At 40.4% G+C, this 16,717-nt stretch overlaps 1 protein-coding gene across 5 annotated transcripts in view; it reads right to left on the bottom strand.

Moving 5' to 3' along the window:
• Positions 1-4,207: 4,207 nt before the first annotated feature.
• LOC5574903 (probable beta-hexosaminidase fdl) overlaps positions 4,208-16,717 on the bottom strand; it is a 205,845-nt gene continuing 193,335 nt past the window's right edge. For all 5 annotated transcript variants that reach the window (XM_021841583.1, XM_021841584.1, XM_021841585.1 and 2 more), the window contains one exon: positions 4,208-5,554. In XM_021841583.1, coding sequence (XP_021697275.1) covers positions 5,205-5,554 — 350 coding nt within the window. In that variant the 3' untranslated portion in view covers positions 4,208-5,204. The remainder of the gene's footprint in view (positions 5,555-16,717) is intronic.

Raw genomic sequence — 16,717 nt, 5'->3', positions numbered from 1 at the left:
CCGGAGTTTTTCTTTTCTCGTTTTGCACGCGTTCTGAGTGCAATCGAGTTCAGGTTTTCACGTCGTCGGAGTGTTATTTTGCTGTTGGGAAATGAACATGCTGATTAAAGTAACTACAGCTGCTCAATCAAGTATGGATGATCAATTTGGCGAGCTCGTTTCATGCTTTTATTTTAAATGTACAATGTCACCCTCATTCTTGTTTACGGCGGATCCAACTTTCGATCGGCTCCTCATTCCTATTCTTGTTTACGTTCGAATGCACTTTCGATCGAAAACCGTTTTGGATTCCCGTTTACGCCAGCAAAATCAAGTGGGCCGTGGATTCGAACGAATAGGATTCGATCGAAAGTTGGATCCGCCGTAAACAAGAATACGGGTACCTATTTGTTCGAATCCATGGCCCATTTGATTTTGCCGGCGTAAACGGGAATGCAAAACGCGAGAGCATTCGAACGTGAACAATAATACGGATGTATATTATAAACCGGATTTGAAAAAAAATATGAACAGTTCGTCACTATAAACACAGACAAACAGACGTAACATTAGAACAAATCCCGATCAAAATCATAGTCACGATGACATGTACGCCCAATGCTAAAATCGGTGTGTTTGGCCGATGAACCAACAGATGGCGGTAGTGTGTAAACGTCAAACGCGAACAAAAACGATGCGAGCGCTGCGGGTGGTGGCTTGGCCACCTACCATATATTTGAAGCGGCCGTTAAAAAGGTGGTCAATGGACATCGGTGAGAGTGTGACGTCTGTTTGTCTGTGCTTTAAATGTTGATATACACTCTTCACACTCAATCTGTTCGGTAAAACTAACTGGGTTTTTGAACTACCGAAAAATGTCAGTAATCGAAAAACAGAGATTTTTCACTGAAATTTTGCAGAAATCTTTCTTTTTATATCATTTATCGATGAAAAATATAACATGGTGAAATTTGCTTGTCAATTACGCGTTACGACAATTTTCATTTTACTGACTTTTTCGGTAGTTCCAGAACCCAGTACAATTTTACCGACCCCAGTAATTTAATCTAAGTGTATTGTACATCAACATTGAAAACCCCATTCTTCATTTTCTTTTTATCGTTAACGTCCTAACTGGGACAGAGCCGGCTTCTCAGCTTAGTGTTCTTATGAGCACTTCCACAGTTATTAACTGAGAGCTTTCTTTGCCAAAGTTGTCATTTTCGCATTTGTATATCGTGTCGCAGGTACGATTGTACTCTATGCCCAGTGAAGTCAAAGAAATTTCCTTTACGAAAAGATCCTGGACCGACCGGGATTCGAACCCAGACATCTTCAGCATGGCGTTGCTTTGTAGCCGCGGACTCTAACCACTCGGCTAAGGAAGGCCCAATGCGAAAATATCCATATCATCTGCAAAACAAACAAATTGGTTGGATCTTATGAAAATCGTACCTCAGTTGTTAAACCCAGCTCTCGTCATGCGGAGTGCAATGTTGAGCAGCAGACTCGAAAGTTAATCTCCCTGTCGGGACTTCGAACGAACTGGAACGTTCGCTCAAAAAATTCACGCTATTCTGCACACCGTTAATCGCTGCTCTTATTAATCTTGTGAGCTTCCTGGGAAAGCCGTACCTGTCCAAAATTGGGCATAGCTCTTTGTGGTCGATATAATCATAAGTCGCTTGAAAATCGATGAATAGGTGATGCGTTGAGTTGATACTTGGTATTTACGGCATTTCTGGAGAATTACAGTCGAGATTTGGTCCGTCGCCGAGCGTCCGTTAACCAGCTTGATAATTTCCCACAAATTCATTTACTATTTGTGATAGGTGACGGAAGATAACCTGGGATAGCACGATAGTTTTCACATTCCAATTTATCGCCATTTTTTTTAGATGGGGCATATGACCCGTTGCTTCCACTCCTCCGATAGCAGATTCTGACAATCAGCCGCTGCAGACAGGCGGCAAATCTCTCCGGGTCCATTTTGATGAGTTCAGCTCCAATTCCATCCTTACCAGCCGCCTTGTTGTTCTTGTGTTTGTTGATGGAATCCTCAACTTCCCTCAATGTGATAACAGGTTGGTTTCATTCATCCGCCGTGCTGACGTAGTCGCTTGTGTTTCCACCTTTCAAAGATATCACGTTTATCCGTCAAGATCTCTACACGCAAACAAATTATGTTTTACAATCTACCGAATCCATGTTAGAATTAAGAACTGCACCAACGATTTTCAACCGAGTACAAAAATGTGTTAAGTTTACTATAATCTGGTAAAAAACATCTCTGTGCAGTGCAGTAAATGTGACCATTCCCATAGTAGCTGCAAATGCTCAACAATCACAAATTGGGAGACTGTCAGTCATCTTATAACACTGTGGAAGAATCACCCGGAATGCGACTTAATTCACCGGAGATCTAACACTGACTGACTTGAGGCGATTTGAAGACTGACGGTCACACACTCAAAATAATCCAAACGTGAAAAATCACATAGATCATTCCATTTTACCTCCACTTCACCTGACCAAGATAAAGATCACTAAGCCATTCATAATCACCAAACAGTGACTCGGTAATTGTTACCATATTTTTCTGAACTGATGCTTAATTTATTGAATGGGGGTACTTTGGCCCAATAAGCCAAATTTGGGTAAATGCAACTTTTCTTATGTTTGGGTCGAAAGAACTCAATTTTGCGTTAAATCAACCCAAAATTGAGTATATTTTTCTAATGGAATTAAAGCCAAACTACCTAGTGGGGACCTTAAAAATTTAGCCAAAATTGAGTTATTGGGCTCAACTATGGGATTGCGTTGAAACAACCCAACATTGAGTTGAATCCCGTCTCCGTGCAGTCAATAATAGGGTCCTAAAACCCTATCCCAATTTTAGTGCCAAACGCTTAAGTTTAGGCCAATAACACATGTTTACTCAATTTTCTAATGTTTTTCGTTGGTTTGAGTCCAAAAAACATTTTTTTAGATTTTGCAACACCCCTTGGCTTAAACTCAAGTTTTGGGTGTATTTTGTTTTCCGTGTCCATTCCGAAATGTCAGATAGGAACAACCCCAGTGTTAAAACTAAAACCCCTGTTGTGTTTTTGTCGACTAAGCGAACGTCAAACATGATCTTAAGTGTCAAGGTTCATTTATGGACCCAATTTTTAAATTAAAGTTTAAACATGATATAGCCGGTATTTGAGCGGGAAAAATTGCTAAAGTAGTTGCAGTGAGATGCTCTTTCGTGTTATTGAATAAAAACAAGATTTCATTAAAAATTTTAGGACCCAATTGTACTGTATAATATCTAATATACATTTTTGCTGTTTAATTGCGTCGTACATTGTTTCTCTCACGCATAAAAATGTTTTGCAACACTTGTGACATTGTGTACACCTTTTGAGTGTTTTGAAATTGTATATTATGAGGTTGAATCAAGCGAATGAATATCCAAACAATTTTAATTCCAAAAATAAAAACTGACATCACTTCCAATCAACGAGAGCTGCGCCTCCCATTCATAAACAATGTTGGCTCAGTGAATTCGCGTTCCGGTTTTGTTTTTCGAGCACAAATCGATGAATTTAAGTGATTGATTGCTCCGAGGAGCACGGCGCGAGGAAAGTTTAAGTCTTTCAACTATCGCATCAGATTTTAGGATAGCTACGGTGAGTAGAAAAACAATTAAAAATGAGTTTTAGAACGGGCACCGAAAAGCCAACAAGCAACAACACGGTGCGCGAAGAAGAAGTGACTCGGTAGTGAGTGATATTTGACAACACAAATCACAGCAATAACTACGTGTTTGCATTCAAAAACTGGTAATTTGTTAAAAATACATTATGGAATGCTTTCAGTTAAGAAACCACCCCTCTACAATAAGGTTAGTAACTTCAAATAATCATTTTTTTGTGATCGCTCTCCAAAACACTGTGAGAAGCGTGGGAGGAGGGAGCGGAAAGTGAAGAGGGAAGTAAGGTGCCAGAAGTAAAGGGAAATCAGCAGGCCCCGACGAACTTGGCTTCCCAGTGGGCTATTGGCAATTCAAACTGATTGTTTCGAACTTTGTTAACTAAAACCAAATATGGTTAGAAGGTTCCCTTTTTACCTTATTTGCTTACTCCAGGAGATGAACCAGCCTATGGCTGAAAATCTCGATAATAAAGATAATAATAATAATAATAATATGCAGGACCTTTCTTTCAATTGAAAATACTTGTCATCGTGGAAAAAATCAATTAACTATTTCGTCTAATGTACTTTCCTAACGGAGAGAGCATACTAAACAAACCTATTCGCTATATAATGCACATTGTTCATATTCAACCAATAACTCGTACGCGCACGCAAACTCAACAAACTGTAGGCGTAGCTAAATAGGTAGTTCACTCGGAGCGGTCCCAATTACACAGGCAGGCATTAGGATAACGGATAATTACCGATTCTGCTAAACCACAACATAAATCCAGTCTTTTTTCTTACCGCACTATGCATCAAATAGCTGAAAGTTGTTTGAAAAATACTAATTACTCTACCTAGGAGGATGTAATATTGATTTTTAGTCGTAATTTTCTCATCGCTTCTTCGCTTTCGCATAAGGCTGAACGACCGGAACCTTGGCGAATATGGAAGGAAATAAAACCCGGATGGAAAATCGCACAGTTGCAGAAACGTGCAAGCATGTGATCTACTGTAAGTACAGCCGTGGCATTAATCATGCGAATACCCTGCTCGGTTGTTAATGCTAAACAAAATCGATTTTCTACCAACAACAGATCTCAGCCGTGAGTAAATGTGTAGGTGTAGTTTGTTTCAAAATATAATTTACTTTCCTTAAAATATATGTCAACTATTTGAATGAACTACTCTCATTAATTCAGTTTGTCTAGTTTTATTTTTTTTTTTTTTGTAGTCAGTATACAACCATCAGTATGTGTGTGAGTCTGTTTATCGATTCTCACTTTTTGTCCTCACTTGTCGTGGCCATCCCTGGCTTTTGTTCTAGAGATGTACTAAAATCTCGCTTGAAATTGAAACCTTAATTAAGTGGTTTTGTTCTGGTTTAGCGCGTTTCTATCCTACACGGTTGTACAAATATTTACAATCCTTACGAAAACCTAGCAACAACAACGACGACAACGCTCACCTTCCTTCCGAGGAGCGCCTCCAAATTGTTCGCAGTCCCTGTTTTCCACTTAGTAAAATGGGCTCATCGAATATCATACGCACTCGTCCTGGTTTTGGGCACAATACTTGGGGAAGATCGGTTCCGCTCGGAGACCCAGCTCGAGCAGGTGATTCCGGAAGACGGACATCCGATTGAAGGTGTCCTTCGGCACGGACTCGCTGTAGATTTCCTCGACTGGATCGGTCCACAGTCGTTCGGCGAGAGCTGCCGCCCGTGGCCACAGCCGGGAGTCCAGCGTTGATTCGTCCACCTGTTCGGTCCAGAGGCATGCCTCGCCGCCGAGAATCTGACGCATCTGCAGCGACGTGAGCTTCATCTCGTCCCAGGGTCGGTGTTTGTAGACGGTTTGCCAGTTGCGATAGGGCGAGCATGCTCCCTCAGCTGGAAAATGAAACGTGAAAAAGTGAGATGAAGGATAAAGAAAAATGCGCATTACACTTTAGTGCTGTAGGTGAAAGTTTTTAGACTACCGTCGTTGGGGGTGACAATGGGTCAAAAAGGGATGTGTACGAATTATTTATTGAATAACTATCGCAATTTAACTCCAATAAACTTCAAATTTGGTGTGTATGTACTTTGATGGTACATTAACAACTGTTCAAAACATTAAAGAAAAATATTTATTCACAGCGGCACCACAAGTGAATGAAAAATGACCCAATCTCACCCCATAGAGGGGGTGACATTGGGTCACTGTAATTGAAATAACTTGTTTTTGATAATATGGTAGCAAAACCATTCACAGCTGAAGAATATTGATGAAATACGATGCAAACAAAATGAAAAGATATCTAAGATGTTTCACAAGTATGATAAACCCACTTAAAAGAACGATTATACCAAAAAATTGAAGAGCTATGAGAAAAAAAATATGTAAACACAACATTCATCGTCAAGTTTACATAAATTTTCTATTTTTTTCCCTCGAATTGTCTTCAAAGTCTCATCCCCATTGCCATGAAGCCTATTCAGTTTCCCCAAAGGTGTACTGAAACAGTGATTATTTTAATTCTTCGCAAATAGTTAAATTTCGGAGCGACATTCCACGATCAAAACATTTCAGGCAGATGTTGACGTCATAATCACGATATTTCAGTGTTTCAACTCATTTGTACTTCCAGGAGATGCTTATATAATATGAAATCACTGATAAATAATTAAATAAAAAAAAAATCCATTTGATAAAATTTTACGATGTTGCTGCGCACGAAACACAGTTGCTGGATTGAGAAGTTGTCAAAATGCGTTGCATTGTTATCAGCGCCGTAGCGTGCGGTTGGCCAGGTTGGCACCCGCCAAGGGCGCCAGCCTTCAGGGGGCGCCAAAAAGCGGTCGTAGTGGCAAATTTTAGGATACGTATACATATTTTGTAAACATTAACATATAACATAAACATATTGAAACAATTTCTTAATTGGTTTTGACAAAATATGTTGGAAACATTGCAGAAGATGTGAAAGTGAAGGTTTCCTTATTTGAAAATTTTCGAGAGAAATTTTTGGACTTATGAATGAAAATATACTGAAGATTTGTTTGAAAATAATTCTCTATAGTAATGATTTGTAAATCATACACACGGTGCTCGTGGTAAAAATAATTCAAAAATAATTAGAATATGTGAAATCTCCATAAAACGAAAGTTGATGCTCTAACGACTCGAAGTTAACCCGTATAGGCCTGAGTGAAAGAAAAAATACTGAAACCCTCACCGCTCAGAGAAATCGAAACTGATTCCAATGATTTTTTGTCAGTTCACTGGCCCACATATCTAGTTTCTAGAAGTGGCCAGAAGAACTCGGAAATATTTCTGTGGCATGAGTTATTCCGGTGGGTCACTGGGTCAAGTCGGGTAAAAAAGGGCTATTTTTTGGGACATGCCAAATTATCTTTATTTATTAGCAATGACAATCATTTTATTTTGCATAAATTATTGAGATCTGATATTTAACATTATAAATGAAGAGTTTTGCATCGTTTATAATATACCTGATGTGGCCATTCGGACGGAATGCCCGGAAGAACCGGCTATAGATTTGTTGGATACTAAAGCGTTTCAATTCTCGAAAAGTAGATATCAAACAAAATTGTGCACTTAAATGCGTTCCCATTAGCTTGGCATAGATGTTCAGATACCATTTGGCCACTTTATCGTAAGTTTGAGGCGTCCCGGGACCCGAAAATGGTCATTTTTAGGATTAATCAAACGCAAAGTTCATAGTTATCCAATTCAATCCTTTCTCAAAAGGTTTACACTGATACAATTTTCTTTAAATTCCGTCATGTAGTGGCCACATTATAAACCATTAATTTCCGGAATGGCTGTGACTTGAAATTTGCCTACCTCCAGGGGCACAAATCCACAATATTCTTCTCACCCGACCTGACCCAGTGATCCACCGGAATAACTCCGATCACAGGAATATTTCCGCGTTCCTCTGTCCACTTCTAGAAACTAGATATGTGTGCCAGTATACTGACAAAAAATCATTTGAATCCATCAAGAATTCGCTGAGCGGTGAAGGTTTTAGAATTTTTGCTTTCACTCAGGCCTATACGGGTTAACACAGCATGGTTTCACAGAAATATTGGCTGGATTCACTCACACCCCGGGACATAAGTCGCACAGTAAATTTTGAACAGATTTTTGAAATAATCCGTAACCTAAAACATGCTAGGCGGGTTTCGAAAAGAGTTCAAGCAGGATGCTTAGGTGTTACTAGACGGTGTTACCGTGGAACCATGGATTTCTCAGAGCACTTCAGAACATTAAAATAAAAACATGAGTGAGATTGGTTACTATCCGGAGCAACAGCAATATCAACTTTTTTGTTTCTCTAAACAAATGTTCTAGACTTAATTTTATAAAATGTTATAATTAAAAGGATTGCTTGTTTGAAAAAAATCCCTCAATATCTGTTCAAAACTTTATAACATTTTAAAAAAGGTTCGATTGATTTGTGAGAGAATAATCTTTTTAACTTCATGCTGCTATATACTGCTTGATTCGACAAACGGTGTATTGCTCTGTAGTAGGCTATGGGAAACCTTCTTTCAAAATGCCAGATCAGGAATTTATTCCAAATTTCTCTTGAATTATTTTATTACACTCGAACTGCCGTTCTACGCAAATTTGTCCCGCAGTTCATGAGGTTTACAACATGGGACAAGTAGGCGTAGCATGCATAAGATCCGCCACCAAACCCATAACCCTTAATATGGTCTTGCTGAACAGATGCGTGATCAAAGGTGTTTGGACTTCTTGATGCTGTTCATTTTTCAATTTTGTTTTTAAACAAATATTATCTTTTTTTATGTATATAGGTTGTGCCATAGCATTACGTTGTAACAGTGATCATTTGCGTCATAGCTGCAAACATTTCACCAGAAATTTGCCCTTCTTTTTTAAATAGGCTGTTCTTCCAAGTTTTCGTTGGATAAGCTAGTCACTAAAATTTCCATATAGAACAGCTTTTTTTTAAAGGAATAAATCCTGAAGGCATTCACATAAAATGAATCCTGCTATAATTCTAATCAGAAATTTTCCCTTTCCTCTATCATCTTGTATTAAAAAAGACAGGTCTCTTATGGATTTGCTGACCACTTTTGTGCCATTATCATTTCTTAATTGTCTTGAATCAAAAAAAAAAAAAAATATGGTTATTTCATCGAAATTCAAATTAATCATCCCACAAACCAACGAAAGTTTTTACTGTAGCGGCAATCAGAGGCCGCCATTTCTCTAACATGTACATACAAGTGTATTAACGTTTCCGTGCTATAGCGGAATGGTTGTCTATCAGGTTGGTCTTCGAGCGGGTTCCATAGAACAACATTTGCAGCGACTATCTCAGGGTGATCTCCATTACCATATTTTACGAAACAAAATCTTTAAAAAAATATAATAAAAAAAAATATAATATAATTTTAGAAGATCTTAATGCTAGTAGTCCGACACCTACAAAAATGAGTATAGGAAGTGGGTGCTGACGTCCAATAACTTTACTACATCCTAATTTTGTGCATATTATAGCTATCCTTTTCATAATAACTTCACCCTTTTTTTCGAAATAGGCTGTTCTTCAAAGCATTGCAATGTGGCTGTGTTAATCTCACCAAAATTAGAGGACAAATCCAAACAAAACTTAGTGTGTAAAAAATATTTCTGAAAAACTAGCTGCTTTTTTAACTTCAAGTATTTGAAAAATACATCATTGAGCCAAACTCGTTAAATATTCATAAGTAATCGTACAATTATCTCCCCACTCTCTAATTAGAATAAGTCTCTCTCTCTCGAGGTAATGACCCATTCGGGGTAATAGCTTTAGGGGTAATGGCGTTCGGGGTAATGACATTCGGGGTAGTGGCGTTCGGGGTAGTGTCATAGAGTCAAAAAAATATATGAAAGGGGGCGCTTCAATGACGGTTCGCGAAGGGCACCATGGAGCCACGCTACGGCTCTGATTGTTATTCAATGTACGGAATCCTCAAGTAGACTAGTTTGATGTTTCAGAGATGCTGTATTTAGAAAGAATAAACACATCTTAAAGAAAAAGAGAACTACCGGCACCGTAAAATGTCAAAAAAGTGGACTTGCAATTTCATTTACTGTCGTTCTTGCTTGACCCAATCTCACCCCCATTTTTGATGTTTCAGACACCGTACCGAAAAAAAAAATTTTTGTTGAAAAATCAAATAGATTCCGGAAAATACGTGTGAAGTGTAATGAAAAGACTTTAAATCTTCTACTAATATAACGGTAGAGGTTAAAGTACATGCGTGATACTTTGCACAGGAGAAATTTAATGTTGTAGATTTTATCTAATTTCAACATACAAGTTTATTGATATAGTTAGCTTAGCTTAGCTTAGCTTAGACTGACTACACATATCAATGGTTGCTATTCCGTGATTGATCGAAGTCAGTGAAAATGCACAAAGAATCAACTAGAAGTTTGGCTGGGATTGGCCATAATCTTCTTCAATGTGCATAATTCAGTGCCTCTATTTATACAGGGTCAATAACGGCGCCGGCCACGTCCTTGCAGTCAGGTGGGATTGGGGGAAGGAATGTTAGTGTGTAACCTTTGCTAATTGGAGACCGTGTTTGCCTCTGTATCTCCACAAAGGTTACTGGGAGGGATGTTTGTTAATGGGAAGGATCGTTGGGTCACAGGATTCACTTTGATAAGCGATTAGACCATGATAAATAATGATTTGTGAGATATATACATGCTTATTTGTAAATATAAAATTTTCATTTGATATGAACAATTTCTATGTAGTGGAAAATTATGCCGACACTTGAGGTGACGAACCATTCAAAGTTTGTTGAACAAATACCTAAATGTAACATTCCTACAGCTGTCAGGACGAAAGCATGTGTTATTATATTTTATTTATTTGAAAAGAAACAAAAAACTTGATTGGTTGGAACATCATAGAACACTCTTATTCTTATGCCGACACTTACAGTGGTGAACCATCCAAAGTTTGTTGAATAAAGTGAACTTTTCGCAAGTCTACACTTGTAGTGTCGAACCATTCAAAGTTTTTTTTTAATTACAAAAATAAAGGTAAAAAGGGGTGTCCTGAAAATAAAAAAAAATGTGAAACATAAATAATTCATGAACCAGAGTTTGTGTCGACACTCACAGTGACGAACAATTCATAGTTTGTTGAAAATTCATATTTACGTCCCACAATTGTAACGATTAAATGTGCAGTCATACATATTTTATAGATTAGAAATAGTAGCATGAAACGAGCTCACCAATTGATCCTTTATCCTTCACTGTGCAGCCACAATCCACTCTCAGCCTCACTCGTTTGCTCGGCTATATAAAAGCACTCAGAAAAAAAAGGCGCGCGACCCGAAAAGGAAAAAAAAACTTGGCTTTCTTGACGCACTGCCCAGTAGCAAGCGTCAAGGTCAAAGGACCAAAAAGAACTAACCGATCACGCCACTTTTTCACTTACTAGACCGACGTGCGACATGTTTGATCCTGCCCTCGTCGCTCGCCCTCGTAGGAGCAAGCGTCAAGGTCGAAAGATCAAACAGAACTAACCGATCGTGCCTCTTTTCATTTACTCAGGGTGGCCAGTGAATTTCTGATTTCAAATTCCCGGTTTTCTCCCGGTTATTTCCCGGTATTTTAAAAATTTTCCCGGTCGTAAATAATGGATAAAAATTCTTATTTTGAAAAAAAAAAACCGAAACAGATAATTTGAAAACTGTAAAATCTGACCTACAGAATTGGTCATTTGCAATTTTTCGATTTTTCAAACAACCGATTGTAATAAAGTCTTTTCGACATGTGGTTCCTCAAGCGATTAACAACGTTTTTCAGACTAGGTTTGAATTAAAGGGGCTTGTTGCCATTCTGGTGTTATAGCTCAGTGCCTGTAGGTTTATTTTTGTATTACCAAGTAGTACATTGAACTTCAGAACATATTTTTCATATTTTCTGGTAGGTTCAAAAATTAAAACAGTTCAACAAAGGCGATGATTAAAGCAAGAAATCAACAATTCATACCTAGTCTAAAGCAGTCAAAAAATGCTCTGCAAACTTCTACATTATGTTGAAATCTACAAAAATTTTCAGAACACATATTGTTATATATAAGTTCTAGTGACTTTTGTACGGTACACCACTGAGTTATAAAATTTCAATATTTATGTATGATTACAATAACTTTCCAAGTCGTAAAAAATCGATTCATGTTATTCCTGAACAATATTCACACAAGAACAACGATAGCAAAGAAATTGACTAACTGCCAATTTAAAAAAAATCCTGATAAATGCCTGATAATAAATGCGTAACAGGGGCATTGTAAATAAAATAACTACTTGGTCACTTGGCATAGATATTTTTCGCGGCCGAATTGTCTGAAACTTTGCAATAAGAAGTAGTTTAATACGACGCATATTGTGGCCAAATATGAGCTCAGTAGCTTTTAAAAATAAAAAAAATAATGAAAAGTGCCAAGAATGTGAACCGGCTCCCTACCCGACTGATTTCATATCCAGTTCAAATCTAAAGATTATTGTTAATTTTAGTTGCTTGATATACGATTATGATATCAATAAATTTTTTGATGAAATCAGTTGATTATACTTGAGATCCTCAAGCAAACTATTTTTCCAGTTGCAAGGACATGGCCAAGGTATTTCTCTGCCGTACACCAATATGAAGCATTTTCCCGGTAGCAATTGAAATTCCCGTATATTTCCCGGTTTTCTCCCGGTGATATGAAATTCCCGCATATTTCCCGGTTTTCCCGATTTCCCGGTTCGCTGGTCACCCTGTTTACTCTAACTGATCACGCCACTTTTTCACTTACTAGACCGACGCGCTACATGTTTGATCCTGCCCTCGTCGCTCGCCCCCGTAGGAGCAAGTGTCAAGGTCGAAAGATCAAACAGAACTCCATACAAGTTTATTGATATAGTAAACAAAAACTACTATTTCTAAAAATGTATAGGGGGAGATCCCCCAGTACCGGACAGCACCCAATACCGGTGTTCGCACATAAAATCAAGTGCGAAGAGAGTATTGTGGCGCCATCTGTACTTCACTATAGGAAATCTCACAGCATGGAAAAACTATGGCTACTGAACATGGCGCCCTTCGGAATTCTGCGTTTTGCTCTTCCGGCAACTTCATCAAGATGGAGAAACCCTGGCCTATAAAAGGCGTTTGGTCATCGGTCCTCCCTCTCTTAGTCTACGGCATCGGCGACCGTCATCACCGTCATCAACGTCAGCGAAGCAGAAGAATAACAAACCAATCAAACTTTTACCACCCACTGAAGGTGAATTTCTTTAATTCAAATAGTATGTAGTGATAAGTTAGAAGTTGAATAAAGTAGTGGAATTATAAGTTGAAACAGTGGAATAAAAGTATTTAGACTTACCTGTGCTGTGATGTTCCCTTAAGTTCCTGAAAAGAAGAAGAAAAATAAGAAATTCGTACTTACCTGTGGCGCGAACTTTATCCCCGTTGTGAGGTGTGGTGAAATAGAATTGAGCACAGATTCACTGTTCTACCCGAGTTATCAACATTGGTCCTTCGAACCGGATACGGTCGTCGACACTCCGTCCGTTCCAAAACCTCTACAATTCGATTGAAACCGCCATCGCTACAGGGGACAACCTGTTTCGCATCCGCCATCATCGTTCACTCCGAACATTACGTAGGATCGCTGAAGTCCGCCATCATTACGACCTCTTCAGAACTACAATACAAGGCAATTGCATTGCCTCTAGAAGGTAATTAGGGTTCCTATTAACCTATCCCCTGTTGTGTGCTTGCTACGCTGATCGTTTGTCCACAGACCCAACATCCTCCGTCGCCATGCCTACTGAACGTCGCATCAGAGCCCTGAAGGTGCGACAGAAGAGCCTGGTTGCATCACTCAACCTGATCACTGCGTTCGTCGAAGACTTCGACGAAGAAACACAAGCCAACGAAGTGCCCGTCCGGCTAGAAAGTCTCACCCAGCTGTGGTCGGACTATAACCAGAACCAGAACGAGCTAGAGACACTCGATGAAGCTGCCATTGACGTCCACCTGAAGGAGCGAACGCTGCTAGAATCCCACTACTACAAGGTGAAGGGCTTCCTACTGGCCCATAATAAATCTCCAATCAACCAAACACTCTCGTCTCCCACTCATTCATCGCTGCAAATCCCTCCGTCGGCATCACACGTGCGATTACCCGACGTAAAACTCCCCATCTTCGACGGAAAGCTGGAGAACTGGATGAACTTCCACGATCTATACCTGTCGCTAGTCCACTCGTCAGCCGAACTATCAAACATTCAGAAGTTTTATTACCTGAGATCTTCGTTGTCGGAATCCGCTCTGCAGCTCATTCAAAGCATCCCTATCAGCGCTATCAACTACCCGGTGGCGTGGAACCTCTTGCTGGAACACTTCCAGAACCCTGCGCGACTGAAGCAGACATACGTGGACGCCATCTTCGAATTTCCGTCGCTAAGGAAGGAATCAGCATCTGAGCTTCACAGTCTGGTGGAAAAATTTGAAGCAAACGTGAAGGTACTACAACAGCTTGGGGAGCGAATCGAACATTGGGACATCCTGCTCATACGTCTATTGAGTACTCGACTTGATCCGACAACCCGACGGGACTGGGAGGAATTCGCCACCAACAAGGCGGCCGTAACATTCAAGGACCTGACCGGGTTCTTACAACGTAGAGTGACCGTTCTCCAATCGCTTCAACCGAAGACCATCGATACCCAATCGTCCATTCCGCTAAAGAAGCCAGCTCAGCGTCCCGCTTCCAGCTACGGAGCTAACCAGCTCAACCTCCGCAAGTGTGTCATCTGCTCTGATTCTCATCCGTTGTACTTGTGTGAGAGCTTTGCCAACCTATCGCACGAAGAGAAGGAATCTGAGGTGCGCCGTCATCAATTATGCCGCAACTGCTTACGAAAGGGTCATATGTCGAAGGATTGTTCATCATCGTCCAATTGTCGCAAATGCCGAGGCCGGCATCACACACAGCTTTGTTCCACTGATGCCGCATTGTCGTCCGAATCAACATCATCAAGCTTTCATTCATCACCAACTACCGAAACACCTTCGACCAGTGCTCTGCCATCGCTTTCTGCCTCTGATACACGTTCTGAATTAATCAGCTGTGCTTCTGTAGGCACACAGAAAACCGTTCTCCTAGCTACCGCTCTAATCGATATCATCGACGACGAAGGCAACAAACACACCGCTCGAGCGCTCCTGGACTCAGGTAGCGAATATTGCTTCGTATCGGAACAGTTTGCCCAACGCATCAAAGCTCGTCGAAAAAGGATCAACATGCCCATCACAGGAATCGGCCAAGCTACGGCCTACGCCAGAACCAAATTCGTCTCCCGCATTCTATCCCGAGTTGGCGAGTACTCCACCAACATCGAATTCGTCGTTCTTCCCAAGGTGACCGTAAATTTACCAGCAACAAGCATCGACACATCGTATTGGAATATGCCGCCTGGAATCAAACTCGCTGATCCAACATTCGACTGCACAAACCCCGTCGATGTCGTCATCGGTGCCGAAGTATTCTTCGAAGTGTTCCGATCTCCTGGCCGAATCCCACTCGGCAAAAACTTACCTGAGTTGGTCAACTCTGTTCTTGGTTGGGTTGTGCGCGGAAAGTCAGACATCAACCGATCCACTCCCATCGTCGCCAACTTTGCAATCATCGCTCGTTCTTCAATAGCAACATTGGCAGAGCACCTTCATCACCCGAAAGAAAACAGAGGAACCAAGTCGTCAATCAAATCGAACTTCCAAGGTCAGCAAGCATCGCCAACTTCTTGTCGCCACCACACAGAAGCTGACACTAAAAGCAACCGAAACCAAGCACAACCAAGGATCTCACAACCAATCGCCACCTCTGCACTTAACGAAGTAACCACCCTCATCCAAGAAATCGTCGTCAAACCATCTCATCGAAATGCATCGTCTGAGTCTGCCAACATCAATCGCTCCATTCATGCCAACACTTCTCATCGTCGACTCATTCATGAAACACCACTCTTCAATCAAAACGTCACTCTACTACAGCGAACGACTCTGAATTGCATCGAGAGAGACAACAGTTGTCAACAACATCGCTCATTCACAGGGGCCAGAGCAGTCACGAATCAACAACAACTTCACCGGAACTATCAACTGCGCTCGTCATCGTCATCATCTGCAAAAGAAGCACATCCATGCACCGTATGCCAGCAGCACAATCCCAACGAAATCAACTTGTGTCCACCAATTCCTTCAACGAAGCCCATTTGCATTGGAGAAACATTTCGTCATCATTGAAACAACAACAATCTCGTTGAAAATCATCTTTATTGCGTCCAAATATGCCATCAAGTTTCACCGAGGATTTCCTAAAAAGAAAATTACAACGCCCTTTTGATTAAGGGACAAGGTAAGAACCTGTCCATATAATTATAATTACCTGTAACCCGCTACCAGGTCTATTTTTTTGGATATTTCCTGAGTCGTCTGCATCCATCCCTTCACAAATGCTGAAATCAACATTGGAGTCGACCGATTTGACGTCTCGTGACCGACCTGTCATCGGATTGAACAACCAACTCGAGCGAGAAAGAGAGGCATCATCATCAACTGTCAGAAATGTGATTTCTGAAGGGGCCAGTATGTTCGCACATAAAATCAAGTGCGAAGAGAGTATTGTGGCGCCATCTGTACTTCACTATAGGAAATCTCACAGCATGGAAAAACTATGGCTACTGAACATGGCGCCCTTCGGAATTCTGCGTTTTGCTCTTCCGGCAACTTCATCAAGATGGAGAAACCCTGGCCTATAAAAGGCGTTTGGTCATCGGTCCTCCCTCTCTTAGTCTACGGCATCGGCGACCGTCATCACCGTCATCAACGTCAGCGAAGCAGAAGAATAACAAACCAATCAAACTTTTACCACCCACTGAAGGTGAATTTCTTTAATTCAAATAGTATGTAGTGATAAGTTAGAAGTTGAATAAAGTAGTGGAATT

Source organism: Aedes aegypti, chromosome 2 (assembly GCF_002204515.2).
Source record: "Aedes aegypti strain LVP_AGWG chromosome 2, AaegL5.0 Primary Assembly, whole genome shotgun sequence".
NCBI classification, from domain to species: domain Eukaryota; kingdom Metazoa; phylum Arthropoda; class Insecta; order Diptera; family Culicidae; genus Aedes; species Aedes aegypti.
The sequence above is the reverse complement of the archived record's forward strand: the minus strand, read 5'-3'. Positions and strand labels throughout refer to the sequence as shown.